This window comes from Macrobrachium rosenbergii, chromosome 7, assembly GCF_040412425.1.
Source record: "Macrobrachium rosenbergii isolate ZJJX-2024 chromosome 7, ASM4041242v1, whole genome shotgun sequence".
NCBI lineage: Eukaryota > Metazoa > Arthropoda > Malacostraca > Decapoda > Palaemonidae > Macrobrachium > Macrobrachium rosenbergii.
Genome location: NC_089747.1, coordinates 7,222,970 through 7,245,000, shown reverse-complemented (window position 1 = coordinate 7,245,000; position 22,031 = coordinate 7,222,970). Strand labels below are relative to the sequence as shown.

Genomic DNA, 22,031 nt, shown 5'->3' with positions numbered 1-22,031 from the left:
TTAAGCAAATAGTATGTCAGGAATTAGGCGACACGTTTTATTTTTATTTATTTTTATTATTGTTTTTGTGGGAGGGGGGGAAGATTTTGACACGTGGGATGTTCGACTGGAACGCAGAACATTCAGAAAAGAGTGCTGCTATCATGTCTTCGAAAGCTTATCGTATGGAAAGGCTCACCAAATGTAAAGTTCAGATTCAAACGCAACATTTATGCAATGAGAATCAATATTTATGCAATGAGAATGTTGTCACTGATAGATACTTTCAACAAATGACAATTGGTTGAACAAAAACAGTCATTTATCAGAACACCTGCCAAGGAGTCACCTGTCCCTGGATACTAAGCCGGTGTCCTTTGGAGGATTTGGAAAATTCCTTCTTGTTTTCTTGGTGGGGGGGGGGGTGTGTTCCATCGTTGCTAGCTGCGAGGGTTCTCTAGGAAACGCCTATAAATAGTGTCGTGATAAAATTGGAATTCTGGGAATGATAATAAGAAGGACAACGCCGAGCGACGGCTGCTGCAAGGAATAGGAAGTGATGGCAAGAGAGAAATCACGACGCAGGCGGATGTTACCATGGCAACGCGTGAGTGGGTGGCTGTTGTTCGTCGTTCGGGGAGAGAGAGAGAGAGAGAGAGAGAGAGAGAGAGAGAGAGAGAGAGAGAGAGAGAGAGAGAGAGAGAGAGTGTCATTGCTGGGGGTAGTTATAACTGCCAGATAAGAGACAGGGGGAGTTTTATATTTCATACTTCAGTATTGTATTTGTCTGCGCAAGTACAGTGTTGAAAAGTTAAATACACACATACACACACACACACGTGTGTGTGTGTATATATATATGTATGTATGTATGTATGTATATATGTGTATATATGTATGTATGTATATATATATATATATATATATATATATATATATATATATATATATATATATATATATATATATATATATATATATATATATATATATAACGCGTTATTCGTGTTATTATTATTATTATTATTATTATTATTATTATTATTTATTATTACCATAACCATATTAGTAATACGAGCTCGAGACAGGATACGTTTTCCCCTCGCTTAAGGCTAGTATCATCGTTTATGTATAGAGTAAGAACGTAACACTATATCATGGCTGGATTCTCTCTCTCTCTCTCTCTCTCTCTCTCTCTCTCTCTCTCTCTCTCTCTCTCTCTCTCTCAGTTGTAGTTTTAACACCAGGTTACATTGTTATAATTCAGTATTCTCATGTTTTAAACCAATCTTCATTTGATTACGAAGAAAAAAAATCTTTTATCAACGAAATTTGATCATTTTTGCCTAACTAATAAATTAACTACATCAATAGCCCATTCAGGAAAAGATTCATATCATCTACGTTACATGCATCTGGTCTTAAGGTTGCTTTCCAAATAAAGAGAATTGCTGCTCTTTGACACGACAGAGATCTGATGATGGTCTGGATTTGAAGTTCAGGGTCATCGTCTTGATCTCTCTCTAATTCCCTGTAATTTCCCTTATTCTGATAAGATGTCGCATGCGTAGGCTTTATGTAAGTATTACATAGGTGCGGATTCACGTACATACCGGTACAAAGTGCGGTAGGGAGAGTTTTAAAACATGTAGGAGCCCTTCCTCCCGTGTAATATTGAATGCTTGACCCTGGAGAATGAAATATCAAAGTATTACGGGCGTTGCGTCACCCATTGATGACGTGAATGACGTTCCATTTTCGGAGGTAAATATACCTTGAAGAGGATCCATCGTTTTGCCTGTACGATCTAGGCCATAACGGCGGTGTTTTGCACGAAGTGGCATTAACCTGCAACGCTGCTCTCATCAGTGTTAGGGCTGTCAGTTGAAAAAAGTCTGCGGACTTAGCGCGCCACATTTCATTATGTTTGTTCGCTCTGCCCGTCGTGACTTGCGTATTCAGTAATTTGACGAGGGGAATATTGAGCTCCTTTTCGTCCATCGGTTTTATTTTGGGGTATTGTCTGTTGGGCTGAATAACCATTTGCGCAGTTCCTGGATCTTTATTGTAGGAGGGCATCATGTGGATTTATCACAGGACTCTCCTTGCCAGGACCTCTTGTATTATTGGCTATTTCTTCCTCATTTCATTTTTGAAGAATGATTGACATCAAAGCGTGAATATATCCTTCTCATAACGTTTTTTGTAATTGAAACTTAAGTGCAGGTTGGTTCTTACGTTGACTATCGTTTGTAGTTGAGGCCATGGCTGATTTTGCCATATTTTTGCAGTATTTTCAGGCGATTTTTAGTCATGCGTAATCATTATTTTTCTCTTTAGAAATCTGTATTTCGGCTTCCGAAGATATTTTCTCTAAATATTTATAAATACGGACACTTTAGAAAACCAAGGCAATCTGGTGGTTGCTGTATTAGTCTTATGTATAGGATTTTAATTTGGTAATCAACCGAACATTCCTCGAGTTGCAAGCAACGGGAGTATTGCCGCTTGTCAGTTGTTTAAAAAAAAGTTATTCGCATTCCACATATTTCAGTAAGCTTCAATGGCCGCGTAGTTTCCTCTTCAGGCAGTGTTGCGAGGTCTCGCTCCTCATTGCAGACATTAGACATGTCAGGAGGAATTGGAGAAGAGAGGGTTATTTGTTTGGTGATATAAATTTTGAGCATGAGGAATATTGTGGAATTTAACTGCTTCGAAATTTATTGGGCTCTTTCAATTTTCATAAACACGTAGGTTCACTCTCAGTGCAACTCAGTGAGGTGCATATTTAATTCGATGAATACCTTACCAGTCAGCGGGACGTTTGTTTGTCTATATAATACATTTATACCAACATGTGAGAATGAGATATAAATTTTTTATCATGAGGCAGTTATGGAATTTAACTAAGAAATTCCTCTTTTCCTTCATTTTCTTAAATATACAAGTTTATTCTTCATACAGTTTAGCAAGGTGCACGTTCAGTTCAATAAAGAACTTGCCATTCACTTGGACGTTCGTTTGTTTATGAGATGCATTTACACATACATGTGAAAAAGCTTGCTTTGTTGACGTAACCTGGAACAATCAATAAGGAAAACTGGATCGTAAGGTCCTTGTGTCAGGCGCTCGCGAACAGTTTAATGGACCGTTTTAAATGGCAACGGTAAATCCATAAACGATTGCGTCTGCATCATTTGCCAGGGTCGGTGACCTCCTTTGATGTGACGCCGTTTAGATACGAAGGTCGTTTTAGTTTAGTGGCTGTTTTTTTTATTTCTCTGAGGGGGATTACTCTGTCACAGATGGCGTCGCTTTATTTGCTTGCAAGAATTATTGTTTGCAAGTCTAGTTTGCAGTTAGTTACATTTTCTACTTTGATGATAACTTATTTATATATAACACACAGAAATATATGTATAATATATATATATATATATATATATATATATATATATATATATATATATATATATATATATATATATATATATATATATATATATATATATATATATATATATACATATACATAACATACAATATACACACAAATGGTGTTTGATAACTATGTTTAATATTATTTCCTTTTGAACATCCGGACATGCTCTCTCTCTCTCTCTCTCTCTCTCTCTCTCTCTCTCTCTCTCTCTCTCTCTCTCTCTCTCTCTCAAAAACACCGCACACCTTCCCACTCATTGAGTCACTGACTTAAATTTAACTAATGGTTAATAAGTATGCCCCCTCCTCTCGTGACTCCTTCTGCTGCTACCTCTGCCGCTGCCAGAGAGCTTGGACAGGGAGGGAAGGCCTCTCTCTCTCTCTCTCTCTCTCTCTCTCTCTCTCTCTCTCTCTCTCTCTCTCTCTCTCTCTCTCTCTCTCGTGATGTCCTATTTTGGAGAAGTGCGTAATTTTGACAGCCGTGACATCTTTTGAAGTTGCCGAGGATTTAAGCATCGTCGTCGCCTTCATCTGGGGCGGCTTGAAACGAGTCCTTGGGCTTAATATCCTTAATGATTGCGTTTTGCTCAGGTCTAATGTGGGGGGAGGGGGAGATGGGGAACGGGATTCTTGAGAGAGAGAGAGAGAGAGAGAGAGAGAGAGAGAGAGAGAGAGAGAGAGAGAGAGAGAGAGAGAGAGAATTACTTTTTATAGTGGTTTTAACTCGAATTCGGTAATTTGATAAAAAAGAGACGGATAGATTGATAAAGATACATAACGAGAGAGAGAGAGAGAGAGAGAGAGAGAGAGAGAGAGAGAGAGAGAGAGAGAGAGAGAGAGAGAGAGAGAGTCCTTTGATGTAAATCCATCACTGGGTGTTATTGAATCAGGCCTCATTTGCACCGTTTCGGAATTAACCTTAATTCTTGTATTCTTCCTATAAATGGCGATATTACGTTTTGTTAATCCTTTTTTTTTTTTGGGTGTTTTATGGGGGATTTTTTTTTCAATATTCGGGATTATTGTAAGATGGTCTTCGTATTTTTTAAAGAAATTACGGTACGTAGTTGTGTAATTTGTACCCATTTTTCACATGGTGATTTTGTTTGTTAGCATTTTATAAAGGCTAAAACTATCCTCTTGTCCTCATATCTATCTATCTATCTATCTATCTATCTATCTATCTGCTGTATTCTAGAAATGTTATTGTATTAAAAATTTAGTGTTTCATCAATGTAAAATTATTTATAATTTTACTAATGTAAATTGCAGTACTATTTTTATGAGATTGTTTTTGTTTGTGTTTAGCATTAAGCCCATTTCTGATGTCAATGTTTCCTACTAATGTCATGATTTTAGAGAGTTTTTCTTAGCAAGCAGGTGCTGCCAGACTTCTTGTTTATAAATCCATGTGTGAACTGACCAAAGCTGATCTACAGGTGACCTTCAATAAGAGAAAGTTCGGGGTCATGAAGAAGGCGTATGAACTGTCGGTCCTGTGCGACTGTGAGATAGCCCTCATTATATTTTCCTCCTCAAACAAATTGTACCAGTATGCGTCGACGGACATGGACAAGGTGTTATTGAAGTACACCGAGTACAATGAACCCCATGAGAGTTTAACCAACAAGAACATTATTGAGGTAGAGAGTCACATAGTCGCCCCTCCCCCCAAAGGCCTCTCCCCCCCCACCACCACCACCACAACCTCAGATAACTCCCTAATCAGATATATATATATTAACATATGCACATGCGCATGTAACCTCTATGCGCTCATGCATATTTATATATATATAGAACAACTCATTTGACCCCCATTCCCCCCCTTATCCCAGCAGTCAGTCGTCTTTGTGCCGAGTTTTACTAATTCATTTGATTTTCTCTACATTCTTTCTCCACTCGTTTCTCCCAGAAAATAAAATGAAAAACATCTTTTTTCTGTCTCTTTGGCTGCCATTGCTTGTTATTTTTTCAATTGCTTTTATTTTTTCATTCTTGTTTTATTACAGCTAGCTGTAGGATTACCAGCTTCGAGTGTGACTTCACAGTGTATTTACAAACCAATGTGTCGGCAGTGTTGTGTCTGCTTTTTCATTTTTGTCCTACTAACAAATTTCGGGAAGAAGCGAGGATGGAGACGCCACTCACTGCCTTGTCTTAGTTCAGCCCTGCAGTCCTCAAAGTACCATTTTTCTTATTCATGGTTAATCACTGTACATTTCACTGTTACATTTGAGTAACTGGACAATAGTCAGAGCAAGCCTAAAGTAATTTTAATCTCAGAATCAAGGGTGAGTTAATAGAAATTTAAATTTAATGGTTTCTCAACATTGGTAACCGTAAGACTAAAAAGAAAACGGGAAACCTACAACGCATAGAAAACGCGACGGACAACTAAAGAATTAAATGCAGATTATGTCTCGGGCAGAAGTGGTCCGTCACTCCCACACATTCCTTCCTTCTTCCCGACCCCGAGCAGCACCTTTATACTATGATTTTCCTTTTGCCATTACCATAATTATGTAGTGGTTGTGGTATACGATGTCTGTGCGTGTGCGCGCGCGTGTGTGCGCGTGTGTGTGTGTGTGTGTGTGTGTGTGGTTTGAGAGCTAACAGCCACGCTCGTTTGTATCGTCCACAGGTGACTTTCACAAAGCGCAAGTTCGGCCTCATGAAAAAGGCCTACGAGCTATCGGTTTTGTGCGATTGCGAGATTGCGCTTATCATCTTTAACTCTAGCAACAAACTCTTTCAATATGCCTCCACTGATATGGACAAGGTGTTGCTCAAATACACCGAATACAATGAACCACATGAGTCCAGGACTAATAACGATATAGTAGAGGTAATATTATATACATATACAGTATGTCATTATTATATATTCATTGCATTATATGCCAAAAAAAACAAGTTATCATTATTGTTATATTTTTTATCATGGTGTGTTTTTCTCCAAATTTATGTGAAGAGGAGTCCTTACATTATATAGGTGTTAGTTTTTTTTTTTTATTTTTGATAACTTGAATGTCCTAAGTTTGTATTCTAGGGACAACGTATTTTGAAAACTAAAGTATATACAGCTTTCAAAGTATTTGAGCATCTAGAGTCAAAAGTTATTTCAGCATTTCTTATTAATCATTTTAAAAAGCATTGTTCTAGATTTGCATCAGCTATGAAAATAATGATTCCAGTTGTGTTTAGAAAATACTAAAGATGATATAGCTACTGGGTGGTGAGTTTGTGTTGGAAAAAAATAAAACTTTAGTTTGCCAGCTGCCTTAACACACAACTTTCAGTTCACATAATAGATTGATATACATGAAAAAAAAAATGATTTCCCTTTAGTTTTCAAATTTTTCAAAATCCTAAAGATACTGATAACCATATGTTGGTGAGTTCGTCTTGGCAAAGGGATGTTATCACCAACCTTTGAGAGAATAAAAATGATCACAAGACTCTAATTACATTCTCAGGAATTTATTGATATTTAAAAAAAAAAATCTTGCGTACGAGCTTTTGAAGTAATATAAGTCCGAATTTGAATATGTCTTGGAAAACTTATAATATAAAAAAATCTAGTAAATATTCCCGTTTATGTTACTCAAGGTTCATAATTGTAAACTTTTAACAATCAAATTCCTGTGTCTTGTTCATTCAAGCATTTTGCTTGCTAGTACCACCTCCATTGGTATTCACAAAGATGATAACTTTGTTCACTCTGTATTTATTTCTTGGTTCTGATTTAAAAGGGACTCTTATCATTTTGTTCATTATTGTCAGATATGTATTTATGATCATACACTTATTGATACAAATAATTATTTGTTAAAGCATACCAGATTTACCAAGTGTTATATTTTTAGTTTGGTCTTGATCAAATACTGGAGTGTTTTTATGGAGAATTTTTTGTGTATTTTTTTCCAAATATTGCATTTAGTCCGTGATAAGTGTCCAAACACATGAAACGGCACTTGAAATCATTTCCATTTGCAGAGAAAAACATGGAAAAATGAGGGCATTCTGATTACGCCGATCTAATCGCGAAAGCAATTTCAAAATGTGACGGTTTTCATAATCTCATGTTTTTTTCGAAAAGAATTCTCCCTAATGTTGAACAAGGACAAATTATTTTGAACGAAAGCTGGTCTAAAATTTAAAAAAAAAAAAAATGTTTTTTCGTGACGAAGAGACGAGTGAAATAAAAACGATGATAACGATGATAGTAATAATAATAATGATGATGATGAAAGCACTGAATCGTAACGGTCAGGACTTCCTTCGACTGTACAACACGGACTGGCATGTTGTAGTGTTTCATTTAACTGATATAAACGCCTCTGATGAAAGACTGTCATTAAAAAAAGTTGTCATTTAAATATTTCCGTTCTTAGAAGAGGAAGAATAATAAAATAGAGAGATAGCATGGAGCGATTATTTATTTTTTTACGTTATACTTAACATATTAATGAAGGTAGTCCCAGCATGCATGCGACAACATAAGCTTCATTATCAAGCATGTAGTGAAATTAGTCCATTGCTAATCTATTCTTATTTGAGTCTCATTTAAAAAAAAAAGGAGTAGGTGGCATGTGTCCTAGAGTAGACAAGTGTGTTTAGATTACTTATATATACATAAATGTGTGCTTCTCTGTCTGAGTATAGAACGCATTCATATATATTTTTTTTCCTAAAATATTGTTTACATAGAGTGAAACAGTCTCACTGTCAGTAATCGAATATAGCATTTTTCCTTTTTTTTTTTTTGTATTTTATGAAATAATAATTTAAAATAACAGTTTTAAATAAGGTCGAGTTGCTCGATTTATTGATTTTAGAAGGTAAAGGAGTATAAGGCTTTACCTCCATTTTTTTCTTTAAATTAGTTAGGCAGTTTTACTCAATCTAGTGCAATAGTTTATTGATTTTACTCAGTATTGCCAATTACAATTCAGAAATTTAAGAAGCCAGTATTGTCATCTTTTACTTTATTATTGTTAAGGCTATGAATTACTTAGTATAGCATATTGAAATGTTAAGATTTTGTACATAAACATGTATAATTTTCCCACCAGGTAAGTTTGATAACAGTTTGAGTATGAAAACCAGTAATTAATATAGCTTAAAGAACCTCAAACCATAGGTATTTTTCCAACAGAGCTGACCCACTGAAAATTGGAAAGTTAGTTACCAAAGGTAAAAGGAATATTAGGCCTGGCAAGTACTTCATTATACGACAAGGGTGTGTTCAAGAAGAGAGTCACTGTGGGTTAATTGGGTTCTTGAACTTGCCCTCAGTACTCGTACTTTGTCTATGGAATACGAGGTCAGATGAAGAACGATTTAAAAAGAGCAGCTATAGCTATATTTTCGTAGTATAAATTCAGACTTCAGTAATGATGGTCGATTACGTGAATATATAACGGAATATTTTTTTTTAGGTTGAACCTCAGTCAAATATTTTTGTATGTCAACCAAAAGTGAAGAAGAACATACGTCAGAAGAATTTCAATTTAACAGGTTAATTAGACGAGTTTTCTTTAGTATCGAGCGAGTTTTATCAATAACTGATCACTCTAAAAAAAAATAGAAGTTTTTAAACAACGTTAATGGGAGAAGACTGGAATTTATGTATGACAAGACCCAAAATATGTCTATTTAAAATGTTTTGGCTGCTTTGGAAAAGAAATTTGAAAATATTTAGATACCTTCGTTTAGCTTAGTATCAGGAGATAGAAACCAATACAGCATTTAATAAATGACTTCAAAGATACTCGTCTTTTAAATCACTGAGTAAATGTAAAGTAGAATCGACATAAAAAAAATAACCTTAACCTCAGACGAAAGAAAAGCTTACAGAAACAAAATCCCCGAACGATTATAAAGTTTTACCATCTATTAGATGCCAAATCTTAGTCAATGCGACTGCAAAGAGACAATGAAGTCTAGAATCCCTGAAAGCGAGGCTGGAGAAAAGCGAGTTTGAAGACGTACATTTAGATAGGTTAATCTGATCAAGGTGTTACGGGAAGCCTGGCTGGTGAGCTTATTTCTCTCCTTGTATGGGGCTGTTGTGTAATCTGACCACAGGTTGCCTCCCGGTAACGATTACCCAAGGTCACTTTAAAACTCGGTTTGGTGGGGTTATGTCTGGACTGAGGATGGGAATTGCCATCGTTTTAGTGGGAAGTACATGCTGAGAGAAGGGTACAGTAATGTTAAATGTAAATAAAAAGGCCTTCGTTTTAGTCGTGTGTTTGTTAAAAGTATAAAAAGAATCGCCACACTTTGAACCGTGTAATTTTATTGTTCAATTTCAAAGGACGTTTTCCATGTTTCGGATTGAGTATTTCAACTCGTAAGCAGAGGATAGTTTTCGATTGCAAACTGTAGGTCAATACAGTTCGTTTTGGTCAGTCACTGTAGGCCAGGAAGACAGTGTGAAGTCAGTATGATATAACTCGTGAGGGCGGGAGAACTAACAGAAACTATGTTGATGGGTACATAGGTTAAAGTTACAAATCAATTCTTTTCACTCATTTGTCTTTCTTGTTTGTAAGTTACATTACTTTTATGTAAAACGAGTTGTGCATTTCACAGTCATCTTTAACATCTAGAATATATGTATATAGTTTTAAAAAGGTTAGCCTTATTCTTTGAATGGATTCCGTTTAAAACAACTGTAAAATGTTAAATGATAATTTTCCATGTTGATAATTGCACTACTTGAAATGCACATTTAAATTTTTAAAATATGACATGAATTTTTGCAGCGTCGAAGTCCTACGAGAAACAGCCCTTTAGATTCGGTAATAGAAGTTAAGTGTATTAGGCATGCAAGGTTTGAAGTTGTTAACAGCGCTGTCAACAGTCACCACATGGCTTGAATCCGAGAGCTTAAGCATGGAGAAGAAGCCTGTTAAAAGTACTTGTGATGACCCTTTCATTTGCAAACTAGTGTATTGCCCGACTTTCGTGTCGAAGTGACGTAATGACGTAAATTTATCAGCGCTGTGAAAGAAAACGTGAATTTTCAAGTAGCTTATAATTCGAATCTGAAATGACATAGGCCTAGTCTTTTTAGACCTAAAATTTTCTAAGAACATATCCCTTACACCTTGGCTTGTAAGTGAAAGTATTGAACAATATCTTGTAGTAAGATTTTCGTTAATGCCCACAAGATCATTAAGAAAAAAAAGACATACAGTAAGTTGGAGATGTACTAGCTTAGGCAACCTTGTAGCAGGTGTGCTAGCTCAGCACTAACAAGGCTTCCCTGTTCGCCAGCTGGTTGTGAGGATGGGGTTCGATTTGTTTGATTGGTTTTTTTCCGATACAAAAAAATCATGTTTCGCTTTTTATTGCAGTCATCGGACTTCGGGTATAGTGTACCGGCAACTCGCAGTGATGATAATAAATCTTGATAACATGAATAAGTGGGATGGTTTAGTTTAGTTCAGGTTTGCCGAAGTATTGTTTCTCATTCAGCGCTCACGTTATTAGGGAAGTAGGTCTAACGATAACAGAAAGGCATCTTTATGTCAGGAATTAAGAGAAGAAGATTGGCTTTTTTATTTAGGTTTAGAAAATAGATTGATTTATGAGACACAGCTTTAAGTTTGTGCAATGTTCTTTCTAATGTGACTAAGACAATTCAGTATAGAGAGCGCACATGACATTAATAGGTAGAAATGAAAATAGAAAGTCAATATCATATTCTCTGGAGCACTGTAAACTTTCACGACATGGCGTTATTTATAGAATAGTGAAAAAAGTGTAGTTTTGCTCAGAATTCCTTTAAAATGACGCTTCACACCGGATGGTCATGATTAAAATATAGAACCAAACCAGTGGCCTTTCGGGGTTGTCACTCAAGTTTCCGAGCTGTCGTTCGTAGGACATTAGTTAAAGATTAATGCAAGGGACGTTCCTCGGAACTGATATTTACGCAGATTGCCATTAAGTGATCAAGTTATTACAGCAAAAACACAAAGGAAAAACTTAACGTCAGAATCCTGACACTTAAAGTGAAGATGTGTCTTAGACCTAAAATCGAATACAACAGAATAACCCTTTCTTTTCAGTATTAGAAAAATTTTTTCCTCCAGTAGAGTAATGATTGCATGTATTGCCCTTCCCCTCACAGGCTCTGAACAAGAAAGAACACAAGAATGGCTTGCAGTCTCCAGATTCCCCGGACCCTGATCAGGAATACTCTCTCACTCCCCGGACAGAAGCCAAATACAACAAAATTGATGAGGAATTCACGTTGATGATGCAACGCAATCAGATCAACGGAAGTCGGGTGAGTTGATGGTGCTTCGGTTGACAAAGGGAAATTGACTTGTGTATTCATTTAATAAAAAAAAATTGGGGGGAGTAGCAGTTTTGCATTTCAGTGTTCACATGTAGGTATAACTTCTACAGGTTCTGATGTGTTGACTGCGTGGTTATTGTATAAAAAAGAAAATTGCACAGTAGCTTCAATTTTTAATAGAACGTTACTCATTTGGAAGTTAGTCTTGCACGCATCCTTTGAATTATGTCGATAAAAACACCTGGATTATTACACCAAATTTTCGTATTACATTATAACTCATCATCTTTTATCCCTTAAAAGAATGTATGAAACAGAGTAAGGCTTAGTTAAGATAAGCAGTAATTCCGAAGGACCCTAATCCCAGTCACCGTAAAAAGGAATTTGAATATACAAACCCCAGTAATTAAATGCCTTCAACACTGCATTCATTTCTTGAAGACTATGTGCTTCTTCTCAGTAATAATTGTAACATTTCACCAATTTAACATTTTATTTTCTAATCATTTCTCATGAAGCTTAGTTTTCATTGTTTTATTAATTACACGGAAAGACTCGGCTAGTTAGGGTAACTAACGAACAGCAAAAACCTTAGTAGTTATACAAAACATTCTTTCTTTTGTTTTCTTGCTACTTAGAAATTTTACTGCACTTTTGTCATTTTAGTAGTAAGGAACTTTCTTTGCCATCCAATGAGTGCACAGTTGTGGGATCAGAAAATTAAGTTTTAAATGGTGTAAGATAGTTGATGTTTGCAGTTGATACAATATGATTGGTGATAGTGAAGAACAAGTAAAAAATGCACCAAAGTTTCTTCGGCGCAATCGAGTTTTCTGTACAGTGTGTAATCAAGGCCACCGAAAATAGATCTATCTTTTGGTGGTCTCAGTATAAAACTTGAATCTCTAACTATGACCTGGTGGTGGCCTGGTCTATACCGTTGCCATATGCATGACTATGGCTAGCTTTAAACTTAAATAAAATAAATAGTGAGGCTAGAGGGCTGCAATTTGGTGTGATTGATGATTGGAGGGTGGATGATCAACATACCAATTTGCAGCCCTCTAGCCTCTGTAGTTTTTTAAGATCTGAGGGCGGACAAACAGACAAAGCTGGCACAATAGTTTTCTTTTACAGAAAACTAAAAACTGAAGATACTAGTGAAAGTCTGAAAATGTTTGCAAGAGAAGAAAATTGAGAGTAAATATGAGCAAGACTACAGTTGAGATCAACTGGAAACTAGGAAGGTGGAGCAATGAATATATGGTGGAAGAATGCCAATAGTTGATTCAATAAAGTATCCATTTTAAGAATTATGATGGATGATGGTAGGATTAGAGAAGGGATGAAACACTGAAGAATTGAAAAAGTGAGAAATTTTGAGATAAATGTTGGTACCATATATGTGAAAGTATTTTGGAAGGGTTTTGTCATGTGAAAAAGATAGTGGATAATAGGATAGTAGAAAACATGCAGATAAATAGCACTCAACCTTTTCTGCCACCTGCACTTATCAAATATTGTCAAATTAAAATAGAGATGTAAACAAATATATAATATTACTTTCTCATCCATTACAATGCCCACTTTTAGTGTGAAGTTACTGAAAGTTATGATTTGGGAGTGTTAGGAAGGAAGAGGAGAAGACGCACCTCCATAAAATCTTCATGTTGTCTTATTTCAACATAAGAACTATGTTTCGCGTGTTAATAACTTATTTCTGTTAGCTATATATTTTTATTTTCACGTGCAGCACATTTTTACAGTGTATCTAGTGTATAACTGAAAAGAGGGAAAGGTCATTGAAAAAAAATAATGGGTCAACAATTGCAAATCAGTTTTATTTTCTCCTTTCCATTACAGCAACCAGTAAACCTTAATAACTACAATAGCATGGCAGTCACAGTGCCTGTCAACAATACGGGTTATGACCCAGGACTGATGCAGCCCTCACCTCAAATGTCACACGCATCTCTGTCACCACGTCCTGGATCTTCTAGTGGAATGCTTGATATGAATGGTTCGAATGGATACCCCGGCTCAACTTCCCCTCTTCCACATGGAGGTGCACCTTCCCCTGGACTCCTCAGTCGGCCACACTCCTCCAAGACCCATTCACCAACCAGACCAAATTTGCGAGTCCTCATCCCAAACTCACAAGCACAGACGGTAAGCTGACTTACTGTATTGTGTGAATTACTCATTTTTTTCTTTATGGTGGCTCAAGGAACATAAATGCTAAAGTAATTACTGCCACCCTTTATGGGGAAGAGGTATAATGACAAAGTCTTAATAATTCAGGAATAAAAACGAGAAAATAGCTAATAAACAGCACTGAAAAGGAGTCTGTGTATATCATTGAGTAATAAAACAACTTAGATATGCTTATTTAAATATTTCAAAAGTATTGTTTGAAGCTGCCATTAATGATGAATGCACTAATTCATCATAATCTCATACGAAAAGAAAATTGCAAATTGCCCATTTGTATTGTATACATGGAACTAGAGTTTATAAAGAAGGAAAAATGTTTGTGTAAAGCATATGAAGCAATACCCCTTGCACAAAAGCAGTCTCCTGGTGATAAATATCCTCCCCCTTTTTTTTTTGTAGACGCCTCGACCTGGATCACCATCTCTGAATACTCCTGTTGTTTCACTCCAGACAGCTGCTGGCGGTAATTCATCAATGACGTACTCCTCAATGAACTCATTTTCTCATCAGGAGTTTCCGTTGAATAATGACATCTCTCTCAACCCCATAAATTCTCTGCACGTAAGAAAATTTGAAGTTTTGTTATAATTTGTGATTGAGTATTTTTCATGTACTGATATTGGCCTGCTTCTGCAGTACCAAATTCAGCTTCTGTCTCTCTTGAGATCTGAACAGAAGTAGGGTAGAGTAAAATAGGAAAAATATTGTTTTGTGTGTCATAGGAATTATTATTATTAACCAGATCCTCGTTGTAATGACTGTCATAGACACTACCAGGTACTGTACTATAAAAAAATTTACGGAAAAATTATTTAATGGCCTTGTATAAGTGTTTAGACTGCTTTGGTGTAAAGACAGGAATTTAAAAAATCATTACATGTTGAAACTGGTATTATTGAAAATTTAAAAATTAGTATTTTTGATCTCTCTCTCTCTCTCTCTCTCTCTCTCTCTCTCTCTCTCTCTCTCTCTCTCTCTCTCTCTCTCTCTCTCTCTCTCTCTCTCTCTCTCTCTCTCAGTACATGCACTATCCACATTACCAACCACAACCATGAAGGTTAAGTTTGGGCTATAGCTAAGTAATGGGAAGGTTTCTTGCAATATAAATAATTCCTGTACCACCTTGCAGAATTTTACTACCTGATACAGGAGATAAATGCCAGTTATTCCTTTCAAGTGAGAAATCTAACTGGGATCTCAACTCTCCCATTACATTAGGAAGGAGGTTTAATGATGATACCCTTCAGAACTCCAAAGCATTAACAAATTTTAACAGAATCAGTAGCAAAGAATAACTTTTATACAGTGTCTTTTGTCATTAGTCTGGTTCTGATATGGAGTGAGATATTTGTGTAAATGCATCACTTTATTAATTACAATATAAAGTCATGTTCCTATGGAAATACAGCCTGTCACTTTGTATGTAGATATATTCCTCAGCAAAAGCATGATAATCAAGTCCCCCCTTTAACTCTTCTCACGGAGCTCATGAGAAGATTTGTGAGACTGCAGAAGGCAAAGAGCAAAGGTCCCATTCAGAAAGGGAACTTAACATACTGCCTAGCAAGGTTTCTATGAAACGGAACTCCTTTGGTCTTATTATAAAGCCTGGGAAGTTCAGGAAAGTGTTTTTCCAGCACAGTGTGACTTTATGCAAAACATGAGACTTCTGACTAGGAAAAGGTCTACAGTACAAACTTTTCCATGTAATGTGCACAACTGGGTCATTAAGCCAAAGTGCTAGGGTGGAATCTGTCAGAGCTGATAGAGAACCTGCAAAGCCTTTGATAATAAAAGGCTCACCAATATGTGAAATAAAATGATCACTGGATTGAGAGGTCTTCAATCAAAGTATGAAGGGAAAAGCCGAATCTAAAACAAATTCGACTCATAAACAATCCCACAGTCAGGCCTAATAAGGAATCAAAGAATTGAGAATAGCATTAAGCTTAAGACAAGGGTTGATGAATCAGTCAATGCCCATTAAAAACAATAAGAATTAAGAAACCACCTTCATCAAGCCTGAGTTATTTAGTCAGAAGGAAGGTTGGTAGTATTTTGAATACGTGAAATACAGCTCTCTTGAAGGATATTGTATGGAGCAAGATCAAATAGTGAAACATCAGTAAAACAGTTAAAATATGAGAAAGAAAATATATACTGCCATAACACCATCAATATTAACTAGCTGAATGCTGAAACCACAAGAACACCTGAAAACAAAAATACCAGAAACTAGTGAGCTGTGTGACTATCAGTAGATTACCCACAAGAATGGTTCAGCATTCCTGTGGTGGAATACTGGTAAGTAATAAAATCAGTCTAAAGGTCAAAACGTAAGAGTAAGGAGGACTCCATTTATGAAGGAAAAAAAAAGTGACAGAGAACAGCTGATAGGATCATGAGAGCCTAACCTAATCAGTCTGTGGTCATGTGCAAGATCAATAACATGGCCAAGAGCTGAAGCAAAATACAGTATATCCTACTCTACATGTGGCCTCACTCAGACTATAAGACTTCAGCAAAAAAATCAATCTTTATATCCTACTCTGCATGTGACTATACTCAAAATATGAGACATGAAAAAAAATCTTTCAGTACAGTATATGAAAAGTTAGAGATAGTATTCATCTGAGTTAAACATCTAACCTACAACTTAGGAAAGATTGTATCGGCTAGTAATAATTTTACATGCACAGGCTACAAATATAATGTACGTAACCTGATCTGCAGCATCCAAAACCAGATTTGATGGCTTTGTTTACTGTTAATTATCATATTAAAAACTTCCAAAATACATAAGATGAACATTTATACAAGTAAATTTCTTGGAGATATGCCTCATCCTAGTCTTGGCACTAGAATTGTTATTAGTACACATTTCCTGTGACCGTGACACCAAAGCAAAATGAATTATGTAAAAATAACAACAACTTATAATAGGGTATTGTAAAAATATATATCCAGCCTTTTAAATCATGAACTTTAGAGATAAATTAAAACCAGGTTTGCATAAACATTCACAAAATTACACAAAGGGATACCTTACATAAGGTAAATCTCTGGGCAAAAATGGTGTTATGGGTGCTGATAAGGCTTGGTGTATGGCAATTCCTGATGGTGCTCACAGGAACTGAGAAGAATTAAAGTTACAGTATTAAATACCAAGTGGATTAGAAGAGCACTGGGAAACCACATGGAATATTTGGAGCTTCACAGAAATAAGATCACCACAACTGAAAGTAGTAAAGCAAACTATTACACATAGGAAAAGCAAGGTCGTAAGTATTCATCTAAAAAAACTTAGGGTTCATACTGAGTGAGAGAGGTGATGGGGGGGTGGGGGGTTCATCTACATTACAGAAACTAATATCACATAAATTGACCCATTTCAAGTGTGTACAGTACAGTTTTAAGTTTGCACACAAAACTTAGGAGGCTATATGAGGCAATGGTTTGTTTGATAGTCATAAGAGATTTACTTATATTGTACAATATTTGAGGTACTGTTCTGTACAGAGATGTGACTACTTTAGAAACTGTACACTGCATGGACAATATACTAACAACTTGAAAATAAGTTAACAAATATTGTTACCTTACATGGGAGATTAGGTATTTGCAAAGAGCATGTTCATTAGGTTATGACTTCCCTCAAGCATATCAAAGTATTATTTCCCTTCAAAATGAGTTCTTAAAGACTTTTTTCACTAAACTTTTCTTCTATAACCTACAAGGGAAAATATCAGGGAAAGAGAAGCAAGCATCAAAAGCGTTAGAGAAAGAAAGAAAGAAAATTATAAAATTTATTAGAGAGCACAATACTTCAGTATCACTGGCTTGTAAGATGGAAAGCAATCAAGGAAATAAAAAAAAAAAAACACACGCACACACAAACATACAGGGCTGGACTTGGGACTATGTAGTAGATTAAGTTTTTACTTACTACTTGACCTTTGCTGCCACATCCATTCACCATCAGCAATATTTTTCCATAAAGAGTAGATAGGGAAAAGTGAGCAACAATGATGGATTACATACAAGTATACAGAAAAAAAGGTGCATGTTATGTATAAATCTTTTCTCCTCTATCACAAGTGACATAACCATCAATAAGGTACTATTTTTAATCTTTAATTTAAAACCCGCCCATGCTGGGTGTCTTCAGAACTGTAGTTGATTAAAGCAACTTTAAGATGTCCAGTTAACAATAAATGTTATCATCTTTAGTATCTTACCATGATTGAAGGTACTAGCAGAAACTTGAATACTCATAGACTAATTATTACATGTTACTAAGTACAAAACTCTTACCAAGTTAACCTCTTCCTTTTAGTGGAATCCAGGGTCAATAGGCATGTCGCATTCTGGGTTACCACACCTTAGTGTCAGTTCCTCAACGCCACCTCCGAGATCCTCTCCGCCTGTTACGATAAAATCAGAGCCTATCAGTCCTCCTCGGGATCCTAACTGTATCCCTTCATCACATCTGCAAAGACCAGGATCCACAGACCCTGGACACTTATCACCTGCTCCACCATCTCATTTGGGTCCCTCTTCCAACCACCCAGGACACTCCGTGTATAGTAATTCACTCTCAGGTTAGTATGAGTAACAGTGATGATTTTACACTTCTGTGCACATTTAATTCTCTAAAATTAAGAAAAACAACGTACGTTTCAATTATTGTTAACTAACGTTTATCAGAATCAGATGGCTGAGCAGTACTTGTGTAATCAACTTTCATCTGGTCAATACATTGCTTTATGTAACAGATATGATCCTGGCATCCTCTTTCACAAGTAATAGGCAGTAATATTGAACTTTTGTTCTACTAGAATTGCATGCAGATACACATGGTAGTTTCGGTCTGTTATTTTATATTATAATTAAACAACTGAAACAGTTTTGTCTTAGTTGTGAATGGGATAACTTCAGGCTTATGAACTAAAGCAAACTGCTCTTCTTATACCCACAGGCCACTTGACTCCCACATCACACGCATCACCTGAAGGAGCTCACCACAGTGATTATGATACACCCTTGAGCAAACGACCGAGAATAACAGAGGGATGGGCCACATAGTGAGGTGCAATAAGGGCCACCACGTGCACCAGTGAAAGGACACTTAGTGCTGCGTGATCAGTGCCTGGCAAGCAGGGGACGCCGTCCCCAGGGCCATTGTAGCCCTCACAATCGTGTCCCTACTGCCTCTGCCTCTACGGACCACAACGGTTGTTAACTGTACAAAAAAAAAAGACTTGGGGAGCAGTGTGTTTGTGTCCTTTGCCATGTGTGAGAGAGAGCCAGTGCTGCACTACTGTAACAGTGCCATTTGAGGAGCTGCAGCCCTGCTCCCCGGCCTCCTGTGTTTGTGAATCACATTCCCTTACTCCCTTCAGCCAGTCCTGCCCCAGCAAGCCTATCTGTAACAGTCCCTAACCACTCAGGACGGGCAAAGGTGAAGTCAACTGTAAACCTATTTCAACCTTGGTAATAAATGGTTGAAGACCGAGGAACACTTTGCGGAGAGATGAGAATTTTTCCACAACTTTTGAAATGAGGATGAAGAAATGTCTTTCCTAGTTCAGACCACTGTCATGTGGCTTGGGTACGACAAAGTTTCAGTGTCTTCAGCCAACAGATTTTTTGGAGTAAAATTACAAAATTGTTCTGCTCACTTCCTAAAAGAGATGGCTTAGGGATCATTTGTTTCCTGAAGGGTCATTTATTACCCACTGCCAATACTGCAGATCACATCAGTCTGTCACCACCACCTTTTTGTACTTGTTAGTTCTGGCTCAATGTAAATAAGCAAAAGACATGATTATTTTTACTCTTTGTACATATTGGCCTATATGATAAGATTGCCTGGTACCTGGTGTGTGGTGGTGTTGCTGCCGGAGGCGAGAGGTTTAACAGTAACATGGTTTTGCCTCCTCACCATCCCATACTGCCGCCCTCTGTACCTCTCGTATGGTCTTTCTTTGTACCTTGTGCCTCACCTTACTGTGTAAGAAGTTGTAGACTCTAGTAACTGTGGACAGTAGTGCGTGGCCTGTGTGAGCTGCGCCATGGTGTAGTGGTGGCAGAATGGGAATGGCAGACTGGTAGTGACATTTGTTGGCATCACTAGGCTCTGTATGTGTGCCTTGCTGGCCATCATTCCTTCAGTGCCAGGTGGCCCAATTTGACTGCCACTGAAAAACTATCCATGGCAGCTACCACCAGCCATGGGGCTCACAGGAAGGAGGAGGAGTCAGCTGTACCATACCAAATACAACACTCTCTGTCGATACATTAGTAAAAGTAAAAAAGTAAAAAAAATAAAAATAAAAAAAATTTAGACTGTGTTGACTTACCATTGTTTGTATAAATACAAAGTCTAGATTCTTAATAATTTATATGATACTGGTACTGTATAATTCTTCAAGAAATGTTTATAGTTATATTTGATTATAATAAATCAAAAACACCTAGTTTCTAAGCAAAGACACTAAAACCATTACCCTAAGAATATGTTGCACCTTGTCGTGGCGTGATCACCGTTTACCACAGGCCGGCGTGCTGGGGCACAGCGGGACTGGGGGGGTTTTGGGACCCAGAACATCCACTTCCTGAAAACCTCTTGAGTTGAATAAAAACAAATAAAAAATAGGCACATAAATTCTTTTTGAAGAAAGAGGTATATCATTTGGTGGATTTTGTATATGCTTCAAATGATCTGAACTTTATTAACAAGCACTTGTGTTACAGAGAAAAGAGAAAGTTATTTTTAATTAAAAATTGTAAAGTGTACAAATGTTATAAATATTACCAATATCTGTGATGTATACTGTATAGTGCAATTCAATGGGTAATGGTGTAACCAAGGAGTGTAAAGATGAATATTTTATTAAAATATTGAGTGCACACAAGTGATAGGATATTGTAAGTTAATGTTACTGGTTTGATGGTAATCACTGATAAGTTGGCTACTGGTTTTGAGTTTTATCCCTCCTTATTGGGTTGACTCAGGTATCAAGGTTTACTTAAGGGTTTTCACGTTTAGTGCTAGTGTACAATGAGTACCATTTTGGTGTATGCTGAATTTTTGACAGGGAACATATTTTGGCCATGTATCATGGTTTATTTTCTTTGAAGGGAAAATTGTAGGATGTGTAATCTTCCCAGTCTGAAGGGATAAAACATATCTTTGTTCTTGAACAGCAGTGAGGTCATAACTTAAGTTTTTTCTTCTTTTTTTTTATGCCACGTCCAGCAGTCCCCCAGATCCCCCCACCCACCAGCAGCCCCCCGTCCTTATGTTCTGAGAACAAGTTACATGTTTGTGTAGAATAAGTATACTATTAATATTTTTTTGTTAGTGAAATAGAAAGCATATTGTGTGAAATTTGACATGTTATTCAATAAATACTGAATAACATAGATCTGGACCTGTTTGTTTACCTACACCAGCGAATTGTTGGAGATGAATTTTTTTGGGGAGTTAGATCCTTAGGAAACAGGAATGTCTAATAAAAATGTTGTACTGCTGAAATGCTAACAGTAACACATTCTCACTTCCTGAGTTATCAGTTCTCATTATTCAAAATCATTAACAAGTTAAATAAGTTTCATTTACAGGGTTGGACAAGACTTCCCTCAAAAATCTTTGGTGCACTTGATTACACTTCTTTCTGCATCTATGCTCTTCACCTTAATTTTCTAAGCCTTTTTGCTACTAACATATTTCCTACTACTATGACTGTTCCTCTTCCTTCACATCAAATGCCCAAACTATCTTGTTTTTTACATCTTCATATATTTTTATCCTCAGGAAATATTGTAAAATGGTCTTCCCAGCACATTCCATCCTCTTCAGCATCCCCATTTCCTTTGTATGTACCCACATTTCTGCTTGATAAAGAAATAAGAGCCTTATCCATACATCACTGATTTTTGCTCATTTACTAAGTCATACTCCTATTTGCCAGTACACTGTATTCCAGCAAACTTCCCATTTCATCCAGGCTATTTCTACTTGCTTTTTCTTCCTGCTCTGTCAGTACTAGTGTAACAACCATGGTTCTACCAT

At 36.6% G+C, this 22,031-nt stretch overlaps 1 protein-coding gene and 1 long non-coding RNA gene across 39 annotated transcripts in view; one reads left to right on the top strand and one right to left on the bottom strand.

Annotated features, from left to right (window-relative positions):
- The window catches only part of Mef2 (myocyte enhancer factor 2), a 790,604-nt gene extending 769,220 nt beyond the window's left edge, over positions 1 to 21,384 (top strand). For 15 of the 38 annotated variants that reach the window (XM_067106408.1, XM_067106410.1, XM_067106409.1 and 12 more), the window contains 6 exons: positions 6,065 to 6,268; positions 11,570 to 11,728; positions 13,604 to 13,909; positions 14,354 to 14,515; positions 18,291 to 18,555; positions 18,933 to 21,384. In XM_067106408.1, the coding sequence (XP_066962509.1) occupies positions 6,065 to 6,268; positions 11,570 to 11,728; positions 13,604 to 13,909; positions 14,354 to 14,515; positions 18,291 to 18,555; positions 18,933 to 19,039 (1,203 nt within the window). In that variant the 3' untranslated portion in view covers positions 19,040 to 21,384. Of the gene's footprint in view, positions 1 to 4,859; positions 5,064 to 6,064; positions 6,269 to 11,569; positions 11,729 to 13,603; positions 13,910 to 14,353; positions 14,516 to 18,290; positions 18,556 to 18,932 lie in introns of all 38 variants that reach the window. The other 23 variants (XM_067106439.1, XM_067106440.1, XM_067106438.1 and 20 more) reach the window with 3 other exon arrangements.
- Positions 15,302 to 18,380, bottom strand: LOC136840069 (uncharacterized). The gene is made up of 2 exons (XR_010853526.1): positions 18,269 to 18,380; positions 15,302 to 17,190 (listed from the first exon to the last, which is right to left on the bottom strand). It is a non-coding gene; the product is annotated as an uncharacterized lncRNA (long non-coding RNA).
- Positions 21,385 to 22,031: the final 647 nt, after the last annotated feature.